This window comes from Tursiops truncatus, chromosome 3, assembly GCF_011762595.2.
Source record: "Tursiops truncatus isolate mTurTru1 chromosome 3, mTurTru1.mat.Y, whole genome shotgun sequence".
Classification (NCBI taxonomy): Eukaryota; Metazoa; Chordata; class Mammalia; order Artiodactyla; family Delphinidae; genus Tursiops; species Tursiops truncatus.
The window spans coordinates 115,882,756-115,907,553 of NC_047036.1; the positions used below are offsets into that span (position 1 = coordinate 115,882,756).

The 24,798-nt window shown below is 37.0% G+C and overlaps 1 protein-coding gene across 8 annotated transcripts in view; it reads left to right on the forward strand.

Annotated features, from left to right (window-relative positions):
- MATR3 (matrin 3) overlaps nt 1-24,798 on the forward strand; it is a 48,457-nt gene that overhangs the window by 12,771 nt on the left and 10,888 nt on the right. For 3 of the 8 annotated variants that reach the window (XM_019924501.3, XM_019924507.3, XM_019924503.3), the window contains exons 5-9: nt 16,642-17,729; nt 22,707-22,768; nt 23,857-23,898; nt 24,227-24,339; nt 24,593-24,645. In XM_019924501.3, the coding sequence (XP_019780060.2) occupies nt 16,818-17,729; nt 22,707-22,768; nt 23,857-23,898; nt 24,227-24,339; nt 24,593-24,645 (1,182 nt within the window). In that variant the 5' untranslated portion in view covers nt 16,642-16,817. Of the gene's footprint in view, nt 1-5,365; nt 5,547-5,714; nt 5,778-16,641; nt 17,730-22,706; nt 22,769-23,856; nt 23,899-24,226; nt 24,340-24,592; nt 24,646-24,798 lie in introns of those variants that run through there. The other 5 variants (XM_073801850.1, XM_073801851.1, XM_019924502.3 and 2 more) reach the window with 4 other exon arrangements.

Consider the following 24,798-nt stretch of genomic DNA (forward strand, 5'->3'; position numbering starts at 1 on the left):
AAAGATACATATTATCCCAACATGCTAAAATGGCATTTACTAAAATTGCTGAGAGTCAGGATTCCAAGCCTGGTAAAATGTATCTTATTCTGAAAGCCTGTGTGATGCTTAATAGGGGAACCCTAGAACTGTTCCGATTAAAACAGAAAGCTTTGTTCAAGGGTACTATCAAAGGCAAAGAGGTATGAGAAGAAAATGTATAAATGGGGAAAAAGGTAAAAATCAGTTGTAGATAATAAGTTTTCTTAAATGCTGTGTCAACTGAAAATAATCCATTGAAGTAGCAAGTAATCAGTTTGAAGATAAACTGGAAGGAAGACAAAGCTAGGAATCATTAAAAAGACATGGAGGGTCTTCCCTGGTGGTGCAGTGGTTGAGTCCGCCTGCCGATGCAGGGTACACGGGTTCGTGCCCCTGTCCGGGAAGATCCCACATGCCGCGGAGCGGCTGGGCCCGTGAGCCATGGCCACTGAGCTTGCGCTTCCGGAGCCTGTGCTCCACAACGGGAGAGGCCAGAACAGTGAGAGGCCCGTGTACCGCAAAAAAAAAAAAAAAAAAGATGTATAAGTTATATATGAAGAAAATATTAAAATGACAAAAATGAGATCTTAAATGGAAGTCATACCATGTCCAATAAATCTCAACATAATAATTCTAAAGAAAAGTATAAGTTTATTAAAATCCCATTAAAAATAACAGGATAATTTTTGGAAGTAGACAAGTTAATTCTAACATTCATATGGGAAAACCGTAATATTAAGAATTATTACGAATAATATACTATTAGAACCAGAGTCATAAAGGAAAACTAGCTCTACCAGATGTTAAAACAAGACAGGTTGGGGACTTCCTTGGCCATCCAAGGGTTTGATCCCTGGTCGCGGAACTAAGATCCTGCATGCTACATGGTGCAGCCAAAAATAAAAGGGTGATACTGGCACCTGAGTAGCCTACTCTATGAATGGAACAATTAAGGGAATACAAAAATAGATCCTGAAACATTAAAAAGTTCAAGAAGAAAACAAGGTATCTATAATTGTGTAGTAGCTTTGCCTTCTAAGTGAAAAAAACAAAATGAATACTTAAAAAGACTGGATGATGTCTAGATTTTTAAAAATTTTGTATGGAAAAACAAACAACCAATAAAATGTTGGAAAAACAAACAACCAATAAAATGTTTGCCAAGAGTTAATTTTTCTTTAATACAGCCCCTATAAACTAAGGTAAAAGCTCAACAACCCAATAGGTAATGGCAAAAGATATAAACAGTTAAGTGATGCTTAACCCTAGTTAATGCAAGTAAAATCCATAGCTTAAATTCCATTTTCCAGCAACCAGATTTACAAATAGAATTTGATGTTATCAAGGAATAATTAGTTCCAACTAAAATTCCAATATTTATGTTTATTAGAACATAGTTATGCTCATTTATTCACCAATCATGGCTGCTTTTGCACAAGTGCAGAGTACTTCTGACAGACTATGGGCCTTGAAGCCTAAAATGCCATTTGACACTACAGAAATTTTGCCTGACCACTGCTCTAGAACAGCACTATATAAAGTTCTGCAATGACAAATTTTCTCCAAACTGTCCACTAGTTAACTATAGATAGTAAGATTGAAAAAGTGAGTGTAGATTACGGCTGTTGTACAGCAATAGGTTTAGAAAATGAGGGGTTTATTTTAAACTGCACATAGACTTTGACATGTATAGGGTAATATGTACATAAACTTTTGATTTTTGGCCACACCATGTGGTGTGCAGGATCTTAGTTCCCCCACCAGGGATCGAACCCATGCTCACTGCAGTGGAAGTGCCGCATCCTAACCACTGGGCCTCCAGGGAGTTCCTGTACCTAAACTTTTTAATACTAATGCTTTGAATAGCAGAAAATAGGAATATAAGACTTTGGTGTGTCACCACATTTTAAACCACCTTAAAACTTAGTAGTTCAGGGGCTTCCCTGCTGGTGCAATGGTTAAGAATCCACCTGCCTATGCAGGGGACATGGGTTCAATCCCTGGCCCGGGAAGATAGATCACACCACAACTAGGGAAAGCCTGCCCACAGCAACAAAGACCCAATGCAGCCAAAAAATTTTTTGAAAAAAAAAATCTACTAAAAAAAACCCTTAGTAGTTCAAACAAGTATTAAAATTCTGTGGGTTAATTGGGCTCTGCTGGGTGGTTGTGTTGTTACACATGGATTTGTCTGGGGCTACTGCCATCTGGAGGCTTCACTTTGGCTAGCAGATGCCACTGGCTGTCACCTGGGAGCTCAGCTGGGGCTGTTGACTGAAGCACCTCGATTCTTTTGATGTGGTCTCACAGCATGGCACTTGACTTCCAAGTGGATGAAAGTAGATCTTAAAATCACTTCTGTGTTCTATTGTTAAAAGCCAATTACAGGGCCCTTACAGAGGGCAGGTAAGGGGGAAATTGATGCTACTGTTTCATAAGTGCAGAAAAGGATTATTTGTGGCAATCTTTAATTCACAAGCGTATATGTGTGTGTGTGTGTATAAATGTTTATGTTTATAGGAAATCCTTAAAATACACAAATGGTTGATAGTGGTTGCCTTTATGTAAAGGAGTAGTGGTTGGGGAAAACTCTTTGTTGTGTGCTTTGAATTTTATTATATGTATTCCTTATTCAAAAAAATTTTTTTCATTTATTTTTGCCCTCGCTGCTACATGGCTTGTGGGATCTCCCTGACCAGGGATCGAACCCAGGACCCCTGCAGTGGAAATGTGGAGTCCTAACCACTGGACCACCAGGGAATTCCCCCAAAACCCTTTTTTAAGCCCACTTCCCCTCCCTTGCCACTGCTAAAAAAGAGCCACTGGTTAACAGTTTTCTGTTTTTAAATAGCCTAAAGTATTGAAATGGCCTGGTTCCAGGGCATTTAATCTATTTAAGAAGTAGATGGTGGACTGCCAGGAGATTCTGAGACCACAGCTTTGCTGAAGGCAATCCGATATAATGCTTTAAAGCTCTGGGTTTGGATTTATTTAGAACGGAGTTCAAATCCTGGCTACATGACCTTAGGCAAGCTTTCTTAGTCTCTTATGTAAAACACGAGTAATGGTACTTTACTCTCAGAATTATAATGCATTATCAGCTACTTAGTGGTGTCAAAATATATGTCCTCAATCAATACGACTCTTCTGCTCAAAACTTTGAAAGGTATTCATTATTAGCTCAAATGTAGACTGTATCCTGGTGTTTAAAGCCTTATTTCAAACTTGTCACTTAGACCTTTCAAAGTCTCAGCACAAATACTTGCTTCGTAGCCTCTTCATCATCCCTGGTGTACCACACCCACTGCCAAGAAACCCAAATGTGAATAGAGCTCTTGATCCATCTCTTCTCATAGCCAGGCCCACCTTGAGGCCAGACTCCTTGTCCAATCTTGATCTGACTGGGATCCTCAAGAGCTGGTAATCTGTCTTATCCATCATTATATACCCACCCTTGTACACCGTCTTTCATGAAATTGGCATTTGATCACTGAAATCTTGTATCAGTTTGGTTTCCAATGTGTCTTTTTGCTGTTGACCCACTAAGCAGATCCTCAATAAATAATTACTCAATTGAAAAAGTCTGCCTTTCCTTCTTTGTACGACCACCAGATTGCATTAACAGCCTGTACAAAAGCATGGTTAAGTGCATATCTGAACTAAGCATGCATTCATGTTTCTGTCTCCAGAGGAGCAGAGCCTCTTTTTTTCATCTAAGATCTGGGGAGAACATAAAGTGAAGTCTTATCCAAAGTCAGTTGGAATCAAAGACTCAGAGTAGAAAGCAGATCTGGTTTCAAGTGAAGGAGGACCCAAGATTCACTGAACATTTAGGATATCCCCAAATTTCATTCCAAAGTTAACTATTTGGTGGGCTTAAGCCTTACTTATTCAGGGGAACCCCAGTTCTTGATGTATTCTACCAAATGCCCTCTCAAAGCCTATAGAAAATCATGCAACATAATGGGGATGTGGGATTACAGTTTCACTCTTCACAACGGCCATTTAAAAATATTCCTTCATGCAACTCTAGCCCTTTCCACAGATGGCTTAGTCACAGAAAATTGAAGTCACCTGACTATAATTCCTAATGAAAACTCCACACCATCCTCTCCATACCGCCTGTTACAGTAAAGACATGTCTCCTTTCTTCAGATCCCATCCTTTGAGTAGTGTCCAATATGAATTATCCCTTCTCCTGTTTTTTTTTTTCAACCAGTGCTTTCCTAAGATAGCTCTTCTGCAAACATTTTAATTGTGCCCAAAATTCTCCCATAGTAAAACAAAAATCTTCCCCAACCCTGCTTTCTCCTCTCTTCATAGCCACTTTTTCTGCATTTGGTAGTTTCCCTCTTACAGCTTTCCATACACTCAGCACCTCCCCTCTGACTTCCTCTCCCACTTTACTGGAAGTCCAAGTTGCTAAATCTTTTGTAGATGTTTTTAGTCCTAGTCTTGACCTCTTGATAGCATTTGACCCTGTTGATCATTTTGGCCTTTAAGTACTTTGGCTGGGCTGTCAAGGCAGTACAATTTCTCTGCCTCCCGCCTCTTCGCTTTTTTCCCCTACCTCTACTCACTTGGTCTCTTTTGCCATTCAGCTCTACCTGATTGTAAGATTTGCTTTTTGTCCCAAACGATCTCTTCAACATTCTACAGGTCTCTGCTCTTCTCCATCTTTTCCCCCTCCAATATCTTCACAGTAGACCCAGAATGACTTTTCAAAGACACGAATCAGAGTTAGCATGCTCTAGATTTTAAAATTTTCAGGGCTATTAGTCTGACTTGTATTCACTGATTTACCTCAGGTGTCAGTTGACTGCCTGTCCCTCTGCGTTTAAACTTGAAACCCCAGGGGCCCTTTCCTCCGGCCTTATCTATACAATTTCTCAGGATTTCTACATGTGCTATATACTCCTTTGCTCATGGGGTACTTGAAGAGTGTTCTACGTTCAAATTCACCAAATGGCTGCGGCGGTCTTTTCAATAGCTGTCTTTCTCCTCAATGACTCTCTGCATGAAATACCTGAAATCAAAAACCACTCAGAATGGTATCTGTCCCCACTTCGTGGCCCTAACTACGACCCCTCAGCAAATTATCAGATAATACCAGAGAGGATAGAAATTGGGTCTAGGCCAGGGATTCCTGCGACTCGCTTCTAACGCATACTCTTTTTAAGTTTTACACCCAGCAATATGGGGGGAGTCGAGAAAAATCCTTTGTGGGGAATGGGACTCGAACTCGTTAGCTACGCCTCTCCATTTCCCGCCATAAGCGGGCTACAGGATTAGAGAACAACGACCGCCGCTGAGGGCGCGAGCGACGTGCGCGCGCTGAGTAGGGGGAGGGGCAGAAAGGGACCGAGGTGGGTGGGGGCGAGCTCTCGCGAGAGTGGGTTTGTTCTTGGGCTGCAGCCGCTGCTGCCACCTCTTACAGCGCCGTTGCTGCGGGGGATTGTGGGAGCCTCAGCGTCCCGCTCGCTTGGAGAGAGGTGCCTCTCCTCTTCCCTCTCCCTCTCCTTAAGGTAGGCGAGAAGCGGGTAAGAATTGGGGTGGGGTGGCCGGGGGCTCTCTGCGTCCGCCGGGAGGAGGCAGCGACGGCGACAGGGGCCGCGGGGAGCCGGCGGCGCGCCTTTCTTGCTCGCTCCCGCTCGCCCGCTCTGCCTCCCTCCGCGCTGCGTATGTGAGCCGCCTGATCGGCGGCCGCCATGTTAGGAGCGCAGTGGCGGCGCAACCAGCCTTCTCGGGCGGCGGAGGTGAGCGGCCCCGGAGGGAGACACGCGGCCAGGCAAGGGCCCAGGGTGCGGCGGGAGAGTCGGGGGCGCAGAGGGCAGCCGGTCGGCCGAGCTTCCTGCGTCCTGGGCTTGCTGTGGGCGGGGGCGGGACGACGAGCCCGTTACACGCGGACTGCAGCGCTGAGGGGAAGGGAGGAGCGCTCGAGGCCTGAGGGACCGACTAATCATAGGGGGCCTGCCGTTTGGGGAGGATAGTTAAGATAGGGCCAGCCCCAGATATATATGCTTTTTTTTCCCTTTTGCGCCTGAAAATGTGTCCCAAAATGGAGGATTTCGTAGACTCTGAAAAGCCTGGCCGTTTGAGCGGCGTTTTTTTCCTGGTGTCGCGGCCTTCGCTCCTTTCCTCGCCCATCGTTTCATAGCGCCCCCTAAGACTCCCCTCCCCTGCCCACACACAGGGCGCGCGCGATTTTAGCCGGACCTCAGAAACAATTCCCCCCACCCGCCATCGCGTAAAAATGGCCGAAAAATGAAACGTTAACGCTTGTTTATCGTATTGCGTCGTGGATAAAGCCTTTTTCAGTGCGCTGCGAGGCAGGAGATTTGTTGTTTAGAGAGTCACCTCACATTCCTTTTCCTCCTTATTAAAATACTATCAGTCTAGGGTTCTCCAGAGAGGATGGCGTGGTGTGGGGACCTTCCGGTTTCCAAACAAAGGGTTTAGAGTACACCCTGGTGTAGTCGCGGCATCGTTGTTCTTTTCGTTGCCGGCGCTGTGCCATGTTGTGTGTTCTACAGGGACTTTCCCCATTTACGGCGGAGCAATATCTCCTAGGTGTTTATCCTGCTCTGTGGCCCCATTCTGTGGCATAGGCTTATTGGATCAGTTACAGTTTTCCAGCCAGATATTTCTAGAACAGTTATGGCGATTCTGAAATTCTAGTCTTTGAAGCGCGCTGGAATAGTGTGCGAGTCGTTGATTTCCCAGGTCGTAGTCATGAGATTTTGCATTGATGCTGCGTTCTGCGTGTTGAACAGAGCTTGGTTTAATATTTTTAGATAGTCGACAAAACAGTTTTCTCCCAGGTAAATTTAAACAGCTGTACTCAGCGGGCAAAAATTATATTTTAGGCAATTTTCATACATGTTCAAAATAAAATTTCGTTTTAAAAAGCTAAATGGTTCAGTCACCTACGGAGTCTCTCGACATAATTATTTCATGTTAGTATTGTTGTGGAAAACAAGGGGAGGACAGATTTTTGTTGCAAAAAACGCTGTGTGACTTTTACACTGAACTGAACTTAAAATTAAACACGATTGAAGTACTACATGAAGGTTCTTCTGGTTTGTCATGTAAATAAGACTTGGAAAAGAGATCGTTAGCCAGAAGCTTTGTGTTGAAAGTGCCTTAAATTGGCATTTCTTCCTTTTCACGTTATATGTTGATAACGTTAGCGTATGCTTTACCCAGAAAGGAAGTTTTCACATTATCATCTTTACACATCTCTTCAGCTTTGTGTAAGTGGAGTTGCTTTTACGTAGCATTTTGAGCTAATTAATTCAGAAGGATTTAACCACCCTTGACCTTAAAACATTGTGTATGTTAAAGGAGTCTTTAAACAAACTAATTCTACTAATGCTTTTAGGGACGTGTAAACGCCAAATATTATTACAAGTCAATGATATTTAAACAAACTTTAACAACTGAAGAATGCAAAGAAAATGTCTTACATAATTTAAGAAATAACAGGTAGTTCAAATTCCTAATTTTATAGAAGAGAGAATTAAACCCCAAGGAAGTTGTTATGTAGTTAACCAATGGCAGTGATGCCAGTGTGTTCTAGAATGCTTGCATTTTGATTGGATACTTGATTTAGGCTCTGCATGTTTTAATAAATAGGTTTAAGAATGGAAGAACTATACTTACAGGAAGTTATCCTGTAAATAAGGGAATAATGTGTCAAAGATTGGTGTACATAAATGTTAATGTTGATTATTAAGCATATTAAAAATCCAGAAGATAAAACACTTGGAGATCTACTAATTGTAGTGTGGCCATCAAGTGGTAATCTATACAGCTATTTAGAAGTGTTTTAAGAGGAGAGTAGTGATGGGAAAATTATAGTGGAATATAGTACTCATTGGGAAGAAAGTGTAATAAAACTCCACTAATACCAAATTTGATGTTTTTTTTGTTGTTTCAAGGAACGTGTAAATAAGCATAAAAATAGAGATATACCCAAAATTTTGGCTCTGGATGTTGGCATTGTGGGTCATTTGTATTTCCTTCTTTTTTTTCTGAAATAATCCACAAGACGTTATACTTTTGTAATGAGGAAAAATGAAACATTTTTTGTAAATGCTAGAACTGCTGAAAAGACCAGAATCTCATGTTTTGTTTTTTTTAGGATCTCATGTATTTTTGAGGGGAATTGAGATAGAAATGAGCCAGCTTCTTGAAATCAAGTGCAGAGTGTTCAAAAGTGACAGAAAGAAACGCTTGTGTAAGATACCCTTGTTATTATGTGTGTACAGAGAAATCTGAAGGCATTCTTATGTAAAATTAGGACTGATAATTAGATTATGATATGAACTGCAGCCATTAGCTGTTTTTAAATGATCAAAACTAGAGAATTGGGTAACGGTCTGTTAGGTGGTGTTCTTAGCAGATCTTCTAATTAAAAGTCTGTGCTTTGTTTTTATATATCTCTCTTAGTTAGAATCGTATTAAAATTGTACCACACTGTGACAACAGGTTCTAAGTATACTTGACTGACTTAAGGTTTGGGATGGACAATACTAAATTCATTGTGGGTAAGGTGGAAGGGTTGTAGACAGTGTAGTTTTGAAATTTTTTATATATGTGGTTATTCCAGGGTTAATTAACACTATCCAGGAAATTGCTTTAATTTAAAATTCCTAGGTATGTAGTGGGTCTTCTCATTGGACCATTAGGATCAAGGGTCGTGACATGCTTGTTAAAAGGTTTATAGGTAGAAAAGCTGTTTAGTGGATAAAGGTAGAGTAGAGAGAAGCCAGTGGATTGAGAGGACTTTGGATAGGTAGCCTTTAAAGTACTTTAGCTTTTGACTTATCGCAGATGATATTGACTATAAGCTTAAATATAAACTGTAATACAGTAGAAGTTATATGATAAATGCTGTGTTATTTTTCCTCACCTGAATATAATTTATTACTGTGGCAGGTCTGAATAGATGCAGTACCTTTGTGTTGCAGCCTCCATGTGATTTTCCAGTTGTAGGTCAAGCCCTAATGTCTGTATAAAAAAGGCTCAGGAGTTGCTGAAATTAAAATTTACATGAAGTAGCAATGAAAGCTTACGTACAATTCTTTTTTTTTTTTTTTTTTTTTTCCAGTACGTGGGCCTCTCACCGTTGTGGCCTCTCGCGTTGCGGAGCACAGACTCCGGACACGCAGGCTCAGCGGCCATGGCTTACGGGCCCAGCCGCTCCGCGGCATGTGGGATCTTCCCGGACCGGGGCACGAACCCGTGTCCCCTGCATCGGCAGGCGGACTCTCAACCACTGTGCCACCAGGGAAGCCCCGTACAATTCTTTTTAATTAAAATTTTTTAACTTAAAATTTTTAATTATTAAAGATTTTAAAACTATTCCAAAGATTAAGGCTAATTGATATAAAATACTTGGGTTTTTTCTGGAAACTTTTTTAAATAGCAAATCTCTGCCTGCCTTTTGTAGAGTACCAATAGCCTGTGGTTGTTGGTACCTGTCAGAACACGTTAGTAGGAAAACAGAGGGTTCCCGTGGTGGGGGGGGGGGGTGGGATGATAGGTCTTCCCAGCTCTTGCTGTTGGCTATTCGGCTGGATAAGAAGAGCGGAGAGGGGGGAAATGCCTATAGTTGTCACAGTTAGCAGTAAATGCAAATATGGAAAGTAATCTGTTGATACTAGAGTCTCAGTAGGATCTTTGATTTGTAGTATCATGGATTGTTAATGAAATAGACAACTTCCTGGTCTTTAAAGGTGATGTGTGTGGTGGGTTCTTTTTTTTTTCTCTGTGGGAATTTCTAGGATGTTAAACGTCTCCCTTTGGTATAGTCACTGAAAAAAGAGCTTATACCATATGTGAAAGTTTAAAGTCAAGTGTTTGAACACCTGAATCACACAGTAGATGGGAAAGGAACAGTAATAGCAAAGAAATACAAATGTTTGTACTTAAAATATTCTTGGGACTTCCCTGGCGGTCCAGTGGTTAAGACTTCGCCTTCCAATGCAGGAGGTGTGGCTTCAATCCCTGGTGGGGGAGCTAAGATCCTACGTGCCCCCCCAGAGGCCAAAAAACCAAAACATAAGACAGAAGCAGTATTGTAACAAATTCAATAAAGACTTTAAAAATGGTTCACATGAAAAAGTAAAAAAAAAAATTATCTAGCTGTGAAAAGATGTGGAACAACAGAACAATTTTAATGCTTAGCTATGTTTCCTTGTGTGGGCTATGATATTCTGGGAAAGCAGAATGGAGGAGGGAACTTTACACTTAAGCATCAGGAAACCTAGAAATATTCATAACAGCGTTCTTGTTAATGACAGGAAATTGGAAACAGTCTAAATGTGCATCATCTGCAAAACAGATAAGTGTATGTGCCCTAATGGTGTCCGTATTGCAGTGAAAATGTAGATGTAATCCATGTGTAAATCAGTTTTAAAAAGTAAGCAATACATACATTTTAAGCCAATTTGTATAAAATTCAGAAATGCTAAATAAACACTGTTTAAAAAGATATATGTCTATTAAGTGGTAAGACTTAAAAACAAGAGACTGCAGAAGGGGAGGAGGAATCACTGGAAATTGGTAGGTAGAAGGTACCTAAGGTTTCGTTAACGTTTCTAAACTTTGGTGTTTATACACACAGGTTTGTATAATGTATGATATAAAGGGGGTGGTGCTGGGCCTTAAGAGAATTACTAGTATTAAATGGAGAACGGAGAGACACATTCCAGCTAATAATTGTATTTGAGTGTGGACTTCATGTGGTAAGTAGTAGGGAGTTGTGTGTGTGTGTTTATTTATTTATTGGCTGCGTTGGGTCTTCGTTGCTGTGTGCGGGCTTTCGGGGGCTACTCTTTGTTGCAGTGCGTGGGCTTCTCTTGCGCAGGCTCAGTAGTTGTCGCCTGCGGGCTTAGTTAGTCCCCGGCGCGAGTAGTATATTTTTGAAGAGAGTAAAATAATGAGTGATATTTTAGGAGGCTTATATTGAAACCTGTGAACATGGATCCAATACACGGATGCCATCAGGAAGGCAAGAGGACAGAGTATCTCCGGTAAGGTTATGGCAGAGGAGATAGAGAGTTATGGACTGCATTTCTGAAGGATGAGAAGGTAATTTAAAGGTAGATTGGAAATAGAGAATGAAGAAGGAAGAGGTTTAATTTGTTTACTTTCACTAGAATCCACTTCTCTTCTTCAGTCTTATTTGTCTAGGTTACTGCCAGTCTTTAAATCTGGTCTTTTAAAGCAGACTTCTGGTTCAGAAACGAAGTTCAGATTTTAAATCTGACTTTAAATAGAAAGAGATGAGACATGATAGTATAGTTGATATATGAACTACTGCAGTGAAAGTGAAAGGTGTTTATGTCTCTGGGCCAGTCCTTTTACTTCTCATTTCTCATTGGTTGTGAGGATCAGATTGCATAAAGTAAATGATCACTATGGTGCTTACCATGTACCAAGTCTTATTAAATGGGTGTTATTTTTATTCCCATTTTACATACGAGGGAACAAACACAGAGATGTTAAGTAATTTGCCCAAGGTCACATAGCTACTTTGTAGTAGAACTGGGAATCAAATCCAGGCATTTGGGCTCTAAAAATCTCAGTTTATATCAAATCAGAGAGTTGTAAAAATGTTTGTGGAAAGCAGGAGCAGTAGATCATAAAGTTGTGAGTGGAGGGGGAAAATTTTAAGAGTGCAGAATGGTGCCTTGAGAAAAACCACAAATTTTGCTTTTAAGTAGAGAGGAGAGTTAGCCAAGTTAGTGTCTTAGGTCAAATCAAGAGTCAAAATTGCCAGTTAAATGGAATAATTTTCTTTCCTGTAGTATGAATTTAATCAGTTTTCTCTATTGCTTAATCTGAAAATATTTAATGTCTAGTTGATAAAGTCACTAGGAAAAACATTTAAACCTAGGAAGAAGAAAAATGTTCCAAGTCTGAATGAAAGGAACCCTTTCTGTGGATTACCGTGAAGATTTCTATTTTAGCAGGTGAAGGTACTGTGTTAGCCTAAGGATCAAGAAGTTGAATCCAGGTCTGTGATTGGATTAATACCAACAGTCTTAAAGCATTTAAAAATAATACTTGTTTTTCAGCCTTCCTGGGCACGACACTTTATATGGTTTTATCTTTATTGTGTGATGAGGCACATACTGCTTTATACAAAACTGAAATTAATAGAGCTGGATAAGCAACAAGGATATACGGTATAGCACAAGGAATAATAGCTGTTACCTTGTAATAACTTATAGTGGAGTATAGTATGCAAAAATACTGAATCACTATGCTGTACACCTGAAACTAATATAGTATTGTAAATCAACTATACTTCAATTAAAAAAAGAATCTGGGACAGTATTTCCTAGGGGGTTTACTATTTAAATTAATCAGTAGTTTGTTTTTTTTAAAAAACCTTGTAAGTCACTTAAAGGCATGCCATACTGAAAGATTATGGCACTGAAGAACACAGACTAAAATATAAGTTTTTAAAGTGGCTCAAGCTCAATATATAAAATTGAATAGTTCCTCAGATAACAATCTTTTTAAAAAATCAAACCCTTAAATGAAACACAAGTTATAAACATATATTGGGAAAACATATAGTGACATAAGCTAATGTGAAAATGAAAATTTACTTAACACTCTAAAATGGAAACTATGTTGATAAGTTATTTATAAAGCCATTATAAATTAAATAAATGAGAAACTTTAAGGAGTAATTAACCTAACCCTGTATTTTAATTGGAAATGAGTCAGTTGCTTGCTTTAAAAGTTCTGACCAGAGTAGTCAATGCTTTAAATTACTAATAGTGAACTGTCCCTGCCATCTGTTGGTGAAATGGTTAGGACATTTTTACTGTATTGGTATTGTTGGTTGCTACGTGTATTTGGCATATTTTCACATGAATAAGTTAAATCGCAAGGGTGTTTGACCTTGATAGAATGTGGAAAATCTGAAAATTTCTTAACACCCTTTTGTGTTTTTAATTCAGATGGGGAAAATACTGTAAGAAACTATTGCTTTTTGGCTGTTGTGTCTTAAATTTTTATGTGAGATTAAAGGGTTATTATAAGTGGATATTTCTTTCCTGAACATCTCTACAAGCCTTTATGATTATACCATCTTAAAATTAGTTGTTTTTGGGCTTCCCTGGTGGCGCAGTGGTTGCGAGTCCGCCTGCCGATGCAGGGCCCGTGAGCCATGGCCGCTGAGCCTGCGCGTCCGGAGCCTGTGCTCCGCAATGGGAGAGGCCACAACAGTGAGAGGCCCGCGTACCGCCAAAAAAAAAAAAAAAAAATTGTTTTTAAGAAGTGATTATTTCACACAATTGAAAACATAAAGATCTATATGATGGTATTAGATACCTTTAAAACGTAGCATTTTTAAATTTAGAAGCTGAAGATTTTTTCTATAATGTCTTCTAAAGAACTAAAGTCTGCTTATGGTCATTTCACTTCCTGCTAACCCTTTGAAAGAATGAATATATAATAAGACTAATAGGTAATCTTTATTTTACATAGGAAATCGAAATATGAAACAACTTTGTTTTCTCCATGAACTTTCTGGATGTGTTAAGCTTTCATTTGTTTTCTGAAATATTTTAGTTTTCCATTTCTTTTAATTGTTGAAGAAAATAAATCCAATAAAGAGTATCAGATAGTATTCATGGAATGTGGAGGTTGAATATTATTAACTGAAGCTTATTTCTTAACCATACATACAGATACTTGTTCATCTGTTGAAGGTGAAGCTAACATCTTTAGTAGCACTTATATCATGAACTAGGTTTAAGTTCCAGGTTAATAATTTAGAATTGTGTATTAAAATGAGCTTTAAATCTGTTCATTGAGAATTTGAATATCAGATTGTAGTTAAATGGCATTTGTAAAGCAAGCCTAATTAGTCGTTCTTTTTCTGATGTTTCCTGGTTGGGGGTGGGGTGGAGGTACTTTCTCTTTTGGAAGTGAAAGATTCTGCATTAATGGGCATTTAGAATTTATTGTATAAAGAATTTAAATGGGTAAATTGGATTTTGATATTACATTCTAGGTTAGTTATCTCAAAGGAATTATTTTCAAGCTTTATTAATCTCTATGAAAAGGCAACTTTATAATGATGGGGGAAAAATACAGTAAAAGAAGCTAATCTTTTTTAAAAATCTTGGTAACTTAGTAAACCTCTCAGTATTGTGCTGACTTTCATAGGCAGTAGGTCTTGCTTAAAGGAGCCTTTTAAAGTGACTTGTTCGTCTTATGTTCACCATTGACCGAAGATCTAAAGGAACTTTTTGTAAATGTTCTTGCACCAGTGCTGTCTTGTCTGATTTCTCTTAATTTCTTTGTTCTAATAAAAGATTTCTAAGAACTTTGTTTCAATCAAAAGTCTGACTTAAGTTCTTTTTCAGTAATGCTACTCTCATGTCTTTGTGTGGGACTGCATTTTAAGTTGAAGCTGAGCATTTTAAGTTGAAACTCTGAGTCACAAAACTATTGTTATTCTTAAGAATTACAAGTTGTCATGGGATTTACATAGTTTGTCTTGCCCTTTTTCTTAGTTTTTCTGACATCCATTTTCTGTTTGTCTTAAGGTTATCACCTTTTACCTTTACTTCTCTTAACCTTTCCTTTTTGCAGATCCACCATTTTCATATATGCTACAAAGAAAAATAATTCTGTAATGCAACAATCATTTATTTCCCTTAAAATATGATCAATTAAAATATTTACATACGATCATAATGCCGCAGTATAATTTCCCTAAGGGAAAGAATAGTTCTTTCAAAAGACTGGCTTTTCAATAATAGAAAGCTTTGGCTCTCAAATGAAGGGCAAAGCTGTAATTAATAGTAACCTCTATACACTGAATTTTTGATTTTGAAAAACCCTCTTAATGGTATTGATTTTTTTTTTTTTAAACAAAGTATACATGAAAACTTAGAGGGTCCTACCAATGTTTACACAGTATTTCAACCGGCATTCTGTATGGCATTTAAAAGTCATATCAAAGAAACCTTCATCCAATGATGTACACTTAGTCTTGTCTTTATTAATCTTAAGGCCTAAGTAGTTTACATAATGGATCTCATCTAGAACTAGTTTCTTTAGTGTCTTCTCAAATTCGTCTTCCTTGGTGTGCAAAAACATCTTCTGTACTTCCAGTCACCTCTGATAGCATTTCTGTGTCTTTTTAACTTTGTTACATCTTTTTGTAAAATCTAAAGTCTTGCCTGCAACTTTTTTTTATACTTCTTCTACCACTGTTTTCATCCAGTGTTTCCTTACTTTAATCTGTCATTGGTGGAATTGGTCCCATAATAGACTTGTAACTATTGAATATTGCCTGGTTTTTACATTAATAAAGTTTAATATTTTAAACTAACAGTACTTAGGGGTATGGGTGATGAAATGTATAAAAGTTAACTGAGCAATGCCTCCTAGTAGAATTATGTAGCAAACAATTTAAGACTTATCAACCTCTGTGTGTAATTGTGATTATAAAATTGTTTCATCTAGGACATTTATTGTGTATATCATTTAACTGGTACTTTATGAGCTCACACAAATGCTTTCCAAATTCTTATGTAACAATTTCTGAGGTAAAATAACAATATAAGAAAGAAAATGAAAATAATTTCATTATTTTCACGTCTTGGAGGAAACACATCTTGGAGGATCGCATTCAGAATTTAAATTTTCAAGGTGATTGGGCTATTCTTGTGAAAGAATCTATGTTTACAGAAATCTGTGTAAGCAAGATCTCATTTTCATTTTCACCTGTTTTGAGCTCTAGGGGTGCTGTGGCCCTGAGCATTAAGTGAATGTCGATGGCTACTACCTTGGGGAGTTTCACTTCTTTAAATCACCTATACTTCCTGTACCTGGGTTTTTTCTTGGGAGGTCTCCTATTTCTGTACTGAGCATATTTAGTTCTCCTTACCTTTTAAGGTTAGAGATGAAATAAGCAACTGCCTGATACAGGATGGACAGTAAGAAGGCAGTTAATTGTTTGGCTTAAATTTGTGCAGAAATCCTTAAACTGTAGGAAGTCACTTATTTTTCTTCACATCTGTCTTTACCTCAATTTGATTTTGCTGCATAAAGGTCTCAACTGTTGTGTTTGATCTTAGATCTTATACTAGGTACTTGACACCTAAGCTTCGTTTACTTGTGATTTTACTTGGTTCTTTCTGATAGTGTTAATAGGTCTCATTTTCTAAAACAGAATACAACTGATTCATCTTTGACTTGCTGACCTTGATTTTTTGTTTTTAGTCTTCTGGAACTTAAGCATCATACTATAGGGTGTATTTTTATTCTTCTAAAAGAAGAGACCCATCTATATTTTTATTGAAATTTTGATGTATTCAGACATCTAACCCTTCAATTGAAATGTTTTTAAATTCAGTATGAAATTCCCTTTAATAGTTAAACTTTAGCATGAAAGACTACTTTTTAAATATCTATATGCAGGCTCTGCATACATCTGAAATCTGTTTAAGTTATGTAATTCCTTGTAAGTTTGAGATCTTAAATGTTTTTTTTTAATCAACATGATGCATAAGTTTTTTTTCTAAAAAAACGGCATCTACTTAAAGGGATTTATGACTAAAATTGCTTATTTTTCTACAGAGTTGTCTGCTGGTTCTCAGCTTGAAGAAGATTCTACAGTCCTTATTGATCCTTTTTCTTGGCGTTACCATTTTTTGAAGCAAAGTTAACCTAGTTTTCTAGTTTGAGCTTTCTTTTTGGCCATCTTCTAAAAATTTTTTTTTTAATCTATAAACTAGACAAGAGATAGTTCTACAATGTCCAAGTCATTCCAGCAGTCATCTCTCGGTAGGGACTCGCAGGGTCATGGGCGTGACCTGTCTGCAGCAGGAATAGGCCTTCTTGCTGCTGCTACCCAGTCTTTAAGTATGCCAGCATCTCTTGGAAGGATGAACCAGGGTACTGCACGCCTTGCTAGTTTAATGAATCTTGGAATGAGTTCTTCATTGAATCAACAAGGAGCTCATAGTGCACTGTCTTCTGCTAGTACTTCTTCCCATAATTTGCAGTCTATATTTAACATTGGAAGTAGAGGTCCGCTCCCTTTGTCTTCTCAACACCGTGGAGATGCAGACCAGGCCAGTAACATTTTGGCCAGCTTTGGTCTGTCTGCTAGAGACTTAGATGAACTGAGTCGTTATCCAGAGGACAAGATTACTCCTGAGAACTTGCCCCAAATCCTTCTACAGCTTAAAAGGAGGAGAACTGAAGAAGGCCCTACATTGAGTTATGGTAGAGATGGCAGATCTGCTACACGGGAGCCACCATACAGAGTACCTAGGGACGATTGGGAAGAAAAAAGGCACTTTAGAAGAGATAGTTTTGATGATCGTGGTCCTAGTCTCAACCCAGTGCTTGATTATGACCATGGAAGTCGTTCTCAAGAATCTGGTTATTATGACAGAATGGATTATGAAGATGACAGATTAAGAGATGGAGAAAGGTGTAGGGATGATTCTTTTTTTGGTGAGACCTCGCATAACTATCATAAATTTGACAGTGAGTATGAGAGAATGGGACGTGGTCCTGGCCCCTTACAAGAGAGATCTCTCTTTGAGAAAAAGAGGGGCGCTCCTCCAAGTAGCAATATTGAAGACTTCCATGGACTCTTACCGAAGGGTTATCCCCATCTGTGCTCTATATGTGATTTGCCAGTTCATTCTAATAAGGTGAGTTAATGCAACAGATACTTCTAATTTCTTTTACGTTGTAGTGCCTATTCTGTATTTACCTATATCTTTTACTCTAATTCTGTAGTCTGGTGACATTGAGTTGATCAAGAATTTTTATACTTTTGAGAACACTTACTTTATTTCGAAGGTAATTGTTTTTGAGCATTTTAAACCAGGGCTTTACATTAATACAATCTGCCTAGATTACTTCTGGCCACAAAGCTGTCATCCACTGGGATTATCTTGTTGGTTTTTGGCATCAATATGTTCTTCTTAATCGTATATTTAAGCAGGTTTTTTGTCTGCTTTGTTGAATTGTTTTAAGTATATATATATTTTTTTGTTTTTGTTTTTTTTGCAGTCAATGTGCTCTGCCATTCAGGATGCTAGATAATCAGCTCTCCATCTGTCTTAATTACTGATTCGTATGTAGTAAAGATGTATTCTTGAACAATTCTCTTTTTTTCCTTATCTGTGGCTACAGGGAAAGAGTTAATGTAGAGCCCTGGTGTTTGTTTCAGTATATTTCATATTTTAGATTAGTTCATTCTTCCTTTTTTAATTTCCCTTTAACACAAACTCTCATGCTATAACTGAAATTTTTTCATCATTTTTTTTCTCCTTTTCCACAACTTTCTTAAACATACTTCAAAACTCACTTTTTATTATCCCATATTGCATCTATCCCTTTAGAGACTTGGGAAAATCAACTACTGCAGTATCCTGCTCTGTGTTCCTCATAAGCATGTTCTTTTTCTGACTTAGGCTTAGACTTCTGGTATAGTCATTTGAGGAAAAAAAAAATCTAATTCTCCTTTGCTTTAATTATCACATCTGGCAAAATGGGAACTTTTTCAAAATGTCCTTTTAAATATATTGTCTTTTCTCTTTCAACGTTTTCAATGCTAATCATTCGCACTGGTTTTTTTCCCCCCAAAATACAGTGCAGTTGACTTAAGGTCAACATTATAGCACTCCACTAGCTTGATCTGTAATCTGACCATCCATTTTTCCTGATGTGCTGTACTTAACTGGAACATGTTGCTGCCATGAAACTGATTTGATGGTTACTGTTACAGGGTTTTTTCTTCACATTAACATTTGGAAGGGTCATTTTCTTTTCATATCTATCCCTTTTAAATGCATTTTTAAGTGAGTGTTGATTTTTGAGCAAACTATATCATATAGGTCATTAGAGATTTTGTTTTTAATCTTTTTAAAAGTATTACCAATCAATCCCTTTTCTGTGTTTGGATCTCAATATTTTTGTCTCAGATAAGTAAGAGAAGAGACTTCTTACATTATTTGAATTTACAGAGTACTTTGAAAAATATCTTTAAGAATAATTCCTAGCTAAATATATGTATTCCTTATAATACAAAAATCTTTTGAATTAATGCATCAATAATTTAAATATACAAGGAATATTTTAATCTTTAATCCATGTCAAAATAAATTAACTTCAAATGCTAAATTTACGTTCATAGATTAATTTTCATTTAAGACAGAACCACAAACTCATAAAAGTTAGGGAATTATATTTAGTTGGTGTTTTCCTTTTTCAGATTTGTTGGATACACTAAAGTATATCATGGAATTTAGTTTTTGTTCAGTACCAAACTTCAAGTTTTAGGTCTGGTATGAATTGATTTAACGAAAAGGTCCATTAAACTTTGGTGACTCAAAGTATTTTGTTACTTCTTGCCTGTTCGCAGAAATGGCAATACGAGAAATATTCTCAGATAGGCTCTCTAAACTCTAAGGAAGATAGCTAGTTACAGTGTCTCAAAGTGATTGTAAGGGACTTAAAATCTTTGCTACTGGAGTCATCATAAATCAAAAGCTGTTGTTGGAAGTCTCCTTTTCCTGACTTTGAGCAGTAATTTAATTTTGCTGCTTACACATGGGAAAACAATTCAGTAAATAAACACAAAAGAAAACCAAGAAGGACTTTAATCAGAAAAAAAGTTTCTATTTTTATGTATGATTATACTTTTCTCTCCAAATGTTGTTACCTTCTAGTTCCTTAACAGTTATGTTAATAAATAATGATAGTAAATGGACCTAAATTGACAAAAGAATATATTTGAAACTTTGAATTCAAGAGTAAGACACCTTACCTAGTGCAAGAGGTACTTTTAACCTGTAAAAATGCATGTACCCTAGCTAGTTTGGGTATTTTATCACAAATTTAGAAACAGTTAAGAATTACTTTAGAGGCCCTTTGATTGTTTGGTTTACAAAATTTATGGTATTTGTAAATTGTACCAATTTTAAGAAGTTTTAGCACCTGGATTCTCTTAATGTATTTTAGTTTCCTTAACATAGCTAATGTTTTCTGGATATCTTCATTATGGAAAAAATACTCACTTTTAGTAGGGATCTTTTTAATTTATAGCTGATGTAGAATCAATGAGTTTAGAGAAAGTAGATAATGAAAAAATTTTTAACATTTAATCCTGCTCTCTGGTATTGCTGCATAACTTGGAAAATCTGTTCTTTTCACTTAGTAGTAACGTTAAATAGCCTACATGATCAAAACTTCTTCTTACTATGAAATAAGAAACTTTTAGGTGAGAAACATCTAATTTGTCATCATTATTTTTGATATTTTAAGTAACTTTCAGTGATGGTGTTGCTTTTATTTCTTTCTAGGTCATTGTAGAACATCAAGTTGCTTTTCTACACAGCCTCAAACTTGCCTCAAAATTCCTTTCACTTAAAGAAAACTGGCCACTACAGCCTTTTCACTGTCTTGTCACTTGAGTTCATATTTTCCTTTCAGTATTCTAGAAGCCCTTAAGTTATTCTTTATTCTGCCATTCCACATGTGCTTCTCCAAATTATCTTTTCTTTATATAATTTAGGTATCTCAGTGACATCAAGGTGAATGTAGTTTTTCCTGCAGAACTTCTGAATTCATAAAAGTGAATCCTTACTCTTTATTAATCTGATGTGAGAGTTGTTACCTCCATGTAGAATCCAAGGGTATAGGTTTTTTTAAAAACCTTTTGGCTCTTAATCCTCACCTTAGACCAAACAGTAAAAGATCAGGTATGGTAGTGCAGATTAGTAATGGGTGGGTTTGGGAGATATATAACTGATTCTTTGATCTTGGCTTTCCTTCTAGTACTTTGTAAGACCAGCCATACTTTCACAAGTTTGAACCTTTAAAGATCATGGGGGATTGGATATAAATAACTTCTGGTCAACTAGATATCCTTTCCATCTCCTATTAATTAGAAGCATGCCTAATAGGGTAACTTTTGCTCCTCTCCCAACACACTACTTCTCAAGGATATTTTAAATCTGAATATTTTTCGTTAAAATTCTAAGTTAGCATATTTGCTTAATCCCACTTCTGAATTTTGTGAACTTTACCTATGGCGCCTCTTGGTTACAGCCATTTTTAAAGTGGCCTCCAACAAGTCGGTGGTCTGTTGCTTTGCAAGTAGAAATGTTTTATATCCCAAATATCTGGTTGTAGAGCCAGCTGGAGAGATCTCTTCCAGTTCCTTACTTATTAGCCATTATTTTAAAAAGACAATCCAGCTTTGAGAGATAGTTCCCCAAGTTCTTAGAAGTACCATTCTGTTTGAATGTGTTCCATTTTACCTCTTTCACAGTTTTAGTTAATTTTAGTAGGGCATAGAAATGTGTGTAAACTCTCAAAATGTAAGTTAGTTTTTAAAAATTAGATCCCATTTATAAAAACTTTTTGAAAAGTTTCAGAATGGTGTCTCTTGTAATTTGGTTCCTTATTTTAGTTCAGCTCTAAGTGAGACTCCCTTTTTAAAACATTGCCTGACCATGTTTTATATTCCAAATATAATGTATTAGGTAGTGTGGGTGTTGGAAAAGTTGCCTTATTTTGTGGGGATTTGTGAAACAATAATACTTGTAAAGCGGGAAGTGTAAAACAAGATAGCTTTCTTTATAAGCAATGTAATAATAGTTGCTTTTCTTTCTTTTTAAAATTTTTTCATTATTAGCACTTTCTATGTGCCTGGCAATGTTCTGATAAACAGGTTACCTTTATTAATTCATTACTTTTCACAAAATCCTAGGAGAATATTGAATCACAGTGAATTTAAATAACTTATACGAAGGATTCACATCTAGTAAGTGGCACCTTGGGAATTAAATGTAGGCAGTCTGGCAGCAAAGCCTACTTTTCCTAACTCTTTCTTATATTGCCTAAAATGTTAATCATTTACATGTGAATTTTTAACTAAAGAAAGGAAAGTTTATTTGCATAAATTAGGAAAAATTAATCCCTTCAAATTTAAAATAATCACACAGGAGCAAATACTGAAGAAATAAAATGTTTTCCTCCCTAAAATTTAGAAATGGACACTCCTAAAATTTGCTTCTCTGATTTTGGGAAATATAATGGAAGCTTAATTTTTTGATAAATGGGAGCATTTTCTAGAAAAGTTACTCCTGTTGAATCAACTTAGCTTTTTATGGCTGTAGTACACTTGCAACATACCTCAAAGGCTGGATGAAATTAAAGATACTATTTTTAACTAATTATTCACATTTATAGTATATATTTTCTAAAGTGATATAAGCATGGATATTTTTATCATATTTAGAGTTCTATAAAAGCAATTCTAATGATATGTAAATAAAATTCAGTTTCGTCCACAGCAGAAATTAATATGCCTGATCTCAAGGTCAGTTACTACTCTTGATCTTTATTAACTCTATATCTTCTCCCTGTCAGGTCTGTTAGTATATTAACCAAGTTATCCAGTTTTTCCAAGAATGTGCATGGCGTATTTGAGGGCAGGATCAAGCTACAAGGATTCAGAGAAATGGTTTTAAATTAATTCAGTGTGATTAGTGAATGGGCAGGTGTTTGTTCTGCTTATGATACTATGTATAGATTAACATCCTAGATTTTGAATGGTTCAAATGAAAATACCTTAGTTTTATTTTTGTTAATTCTGCTAATTTACTTTGCTACAGGAGTGGAGTCAACATATCAATGGAGCAAGTCACAGTCGTCGATGCCAGCTTCTTCTTGAAATGTAGGAGTTTGAAATACCTTTAAAGCATCCTTATCGTGAATCAGAAACACCCATTGATTGCTTTGGGGAGTTCACCGTTTACTTGTAATATCCACATTGTTATTATTGCATAGTTGATACTGTCCAGGCAATGCCAATTACAAACAAAATGTTTAGATCTGGAATTGTATATGGGATGTTAGATGCAGTGGTAGTGGTACTTTGTTATTTAATATTATTTCTAGGGTTAATAAACGTTGGTTCTTTTATACAAATTGAAAGAATTAATAGACTTAAAGATAGCCTTTGATACATAGAACAGGTTCATAAGAGCATTTGCAGTAACAGTAATACGTGCTCTAAGAATATAGATGATGTGGAAAGGGGGGAAATTACTAGAAGTTACAAGTTAGTTTTCAAGCAAAACCCTTCAGGATGTATTTTTTGCTTTTGAGATACTTTTGATTCTGAGTTTAAGCTGCTAGAATGAAATTGAATTCCTAAAGAATCTCCCTGCCTAAATAGCACATGATACCCATTGTTCACTGAAGTGGCCATTTTCACGTATGCTATGCTCTGTTGGGGCTGTCCTTTCTGTCTAGTGCCACAACTCAGCTCTGCTCTTGGTATTTAATATTGGAGAAAGAAAATCTGTGGTCAGTCTTTGTTTCCCTATATAATCCACATTTCCAGTCCCTCATGCAGCACTTTTCCTCTTTGTGAATTAACAAATATAGGGAATTCCCTAGCGGCCCAGTGGTTAGGACTACACACAATTTCACTGCCAAGGGCCCAGTCTCTGGTTGGGGATACAAGCCATGTGGCATGGCCAAAAAAAACCAAATACAGGAGTATTTTAATTGCAACATACATTACCTACATTTTCAGGCAATACAGAACAAGTTTATTCTCCTTCATTTGGATTAATTTGAAACTCTGAAATTTTCCTTTGGAAATATCTACATGTCATGTTTTTAAACTGTAATATTTCTAACACTTAGACTCTGTATAACTTTACTAATGAATAATCTCTATTTTAAAGGCCAAACGAGGCTACTTTGTGAATAGGACAGTTTTATTTTAAAGTTAATTTTCTGGTCTTTTTAAAGCTACCCAGAATGGAATCCTGACAATGATACAGGACACACAATGTAAGTTAAATTTTTTAAGCTATTGTTTGTAAAGGAGATCAATGTAAGGAATTCAGGTTAAACTTTTCAACATTTCATAAACAATATTTTCTTAATTTCTTTATTGAATATGAGAGTTTGGTAAAAGTCACTGTGGGTGAAAGAATTTCTAGAAACTATCTCATGTAGTAATTTTTATTTTATTGTTATAGATTTTTCCCTAGTTACTTCATACATAAATGCCCCCAAAGATTGGAATCATAGGCATACAAATGCTTTAGCAGTAAATCTTAGTTATTTCTGATGGACTTTATCATGCTTTGTATTTTATGTTTTCACATTATACTAGGGGTGATCCCTTCATGTTGCAGCAATCTACAAACCCAGCACCAGGAATTCTGGGACCTCCGCCTCCCTCATTTCATCTTGGGGGACCAGCAGTTGGACCAAGAGGAAATCTGGGTGATTATAAAATTCATGTTACCTTTCCCTAAGAACTTTTATCATAAAAATTAAATGCAGTGATGTTAGGCAAAAGAAGTGTTATAGAACTGTAACTCAGAAATAACATTGCATGAGAAGACATGTGGTACTCATATGATATTTGTAATATCCTTCATTTGTGTTTGAAAAATGTCTGTTTTTCAATTAAAATAGCCTGGTAGCGCAAGTATATTTATTACAAGACTGAAAAATATACTTTTTCCCTATAAAGGTGCTGGAAATGGAAACCTGCAAGGACCAAGACACATGCAAAAGGGCAGAGTGGTCAGTAATAAAGCTCTTGCTTTTACTGTTTTAGCCGTTCGGGGGAATGTGATTTGACTTGAATCCTTGCTAATTGAATTTGTGTCATAGTCTTTATTAGGAAGATTGCTTTAGTTTGAAAATCATCAGGCTTTTATATATGACTTTGATAAG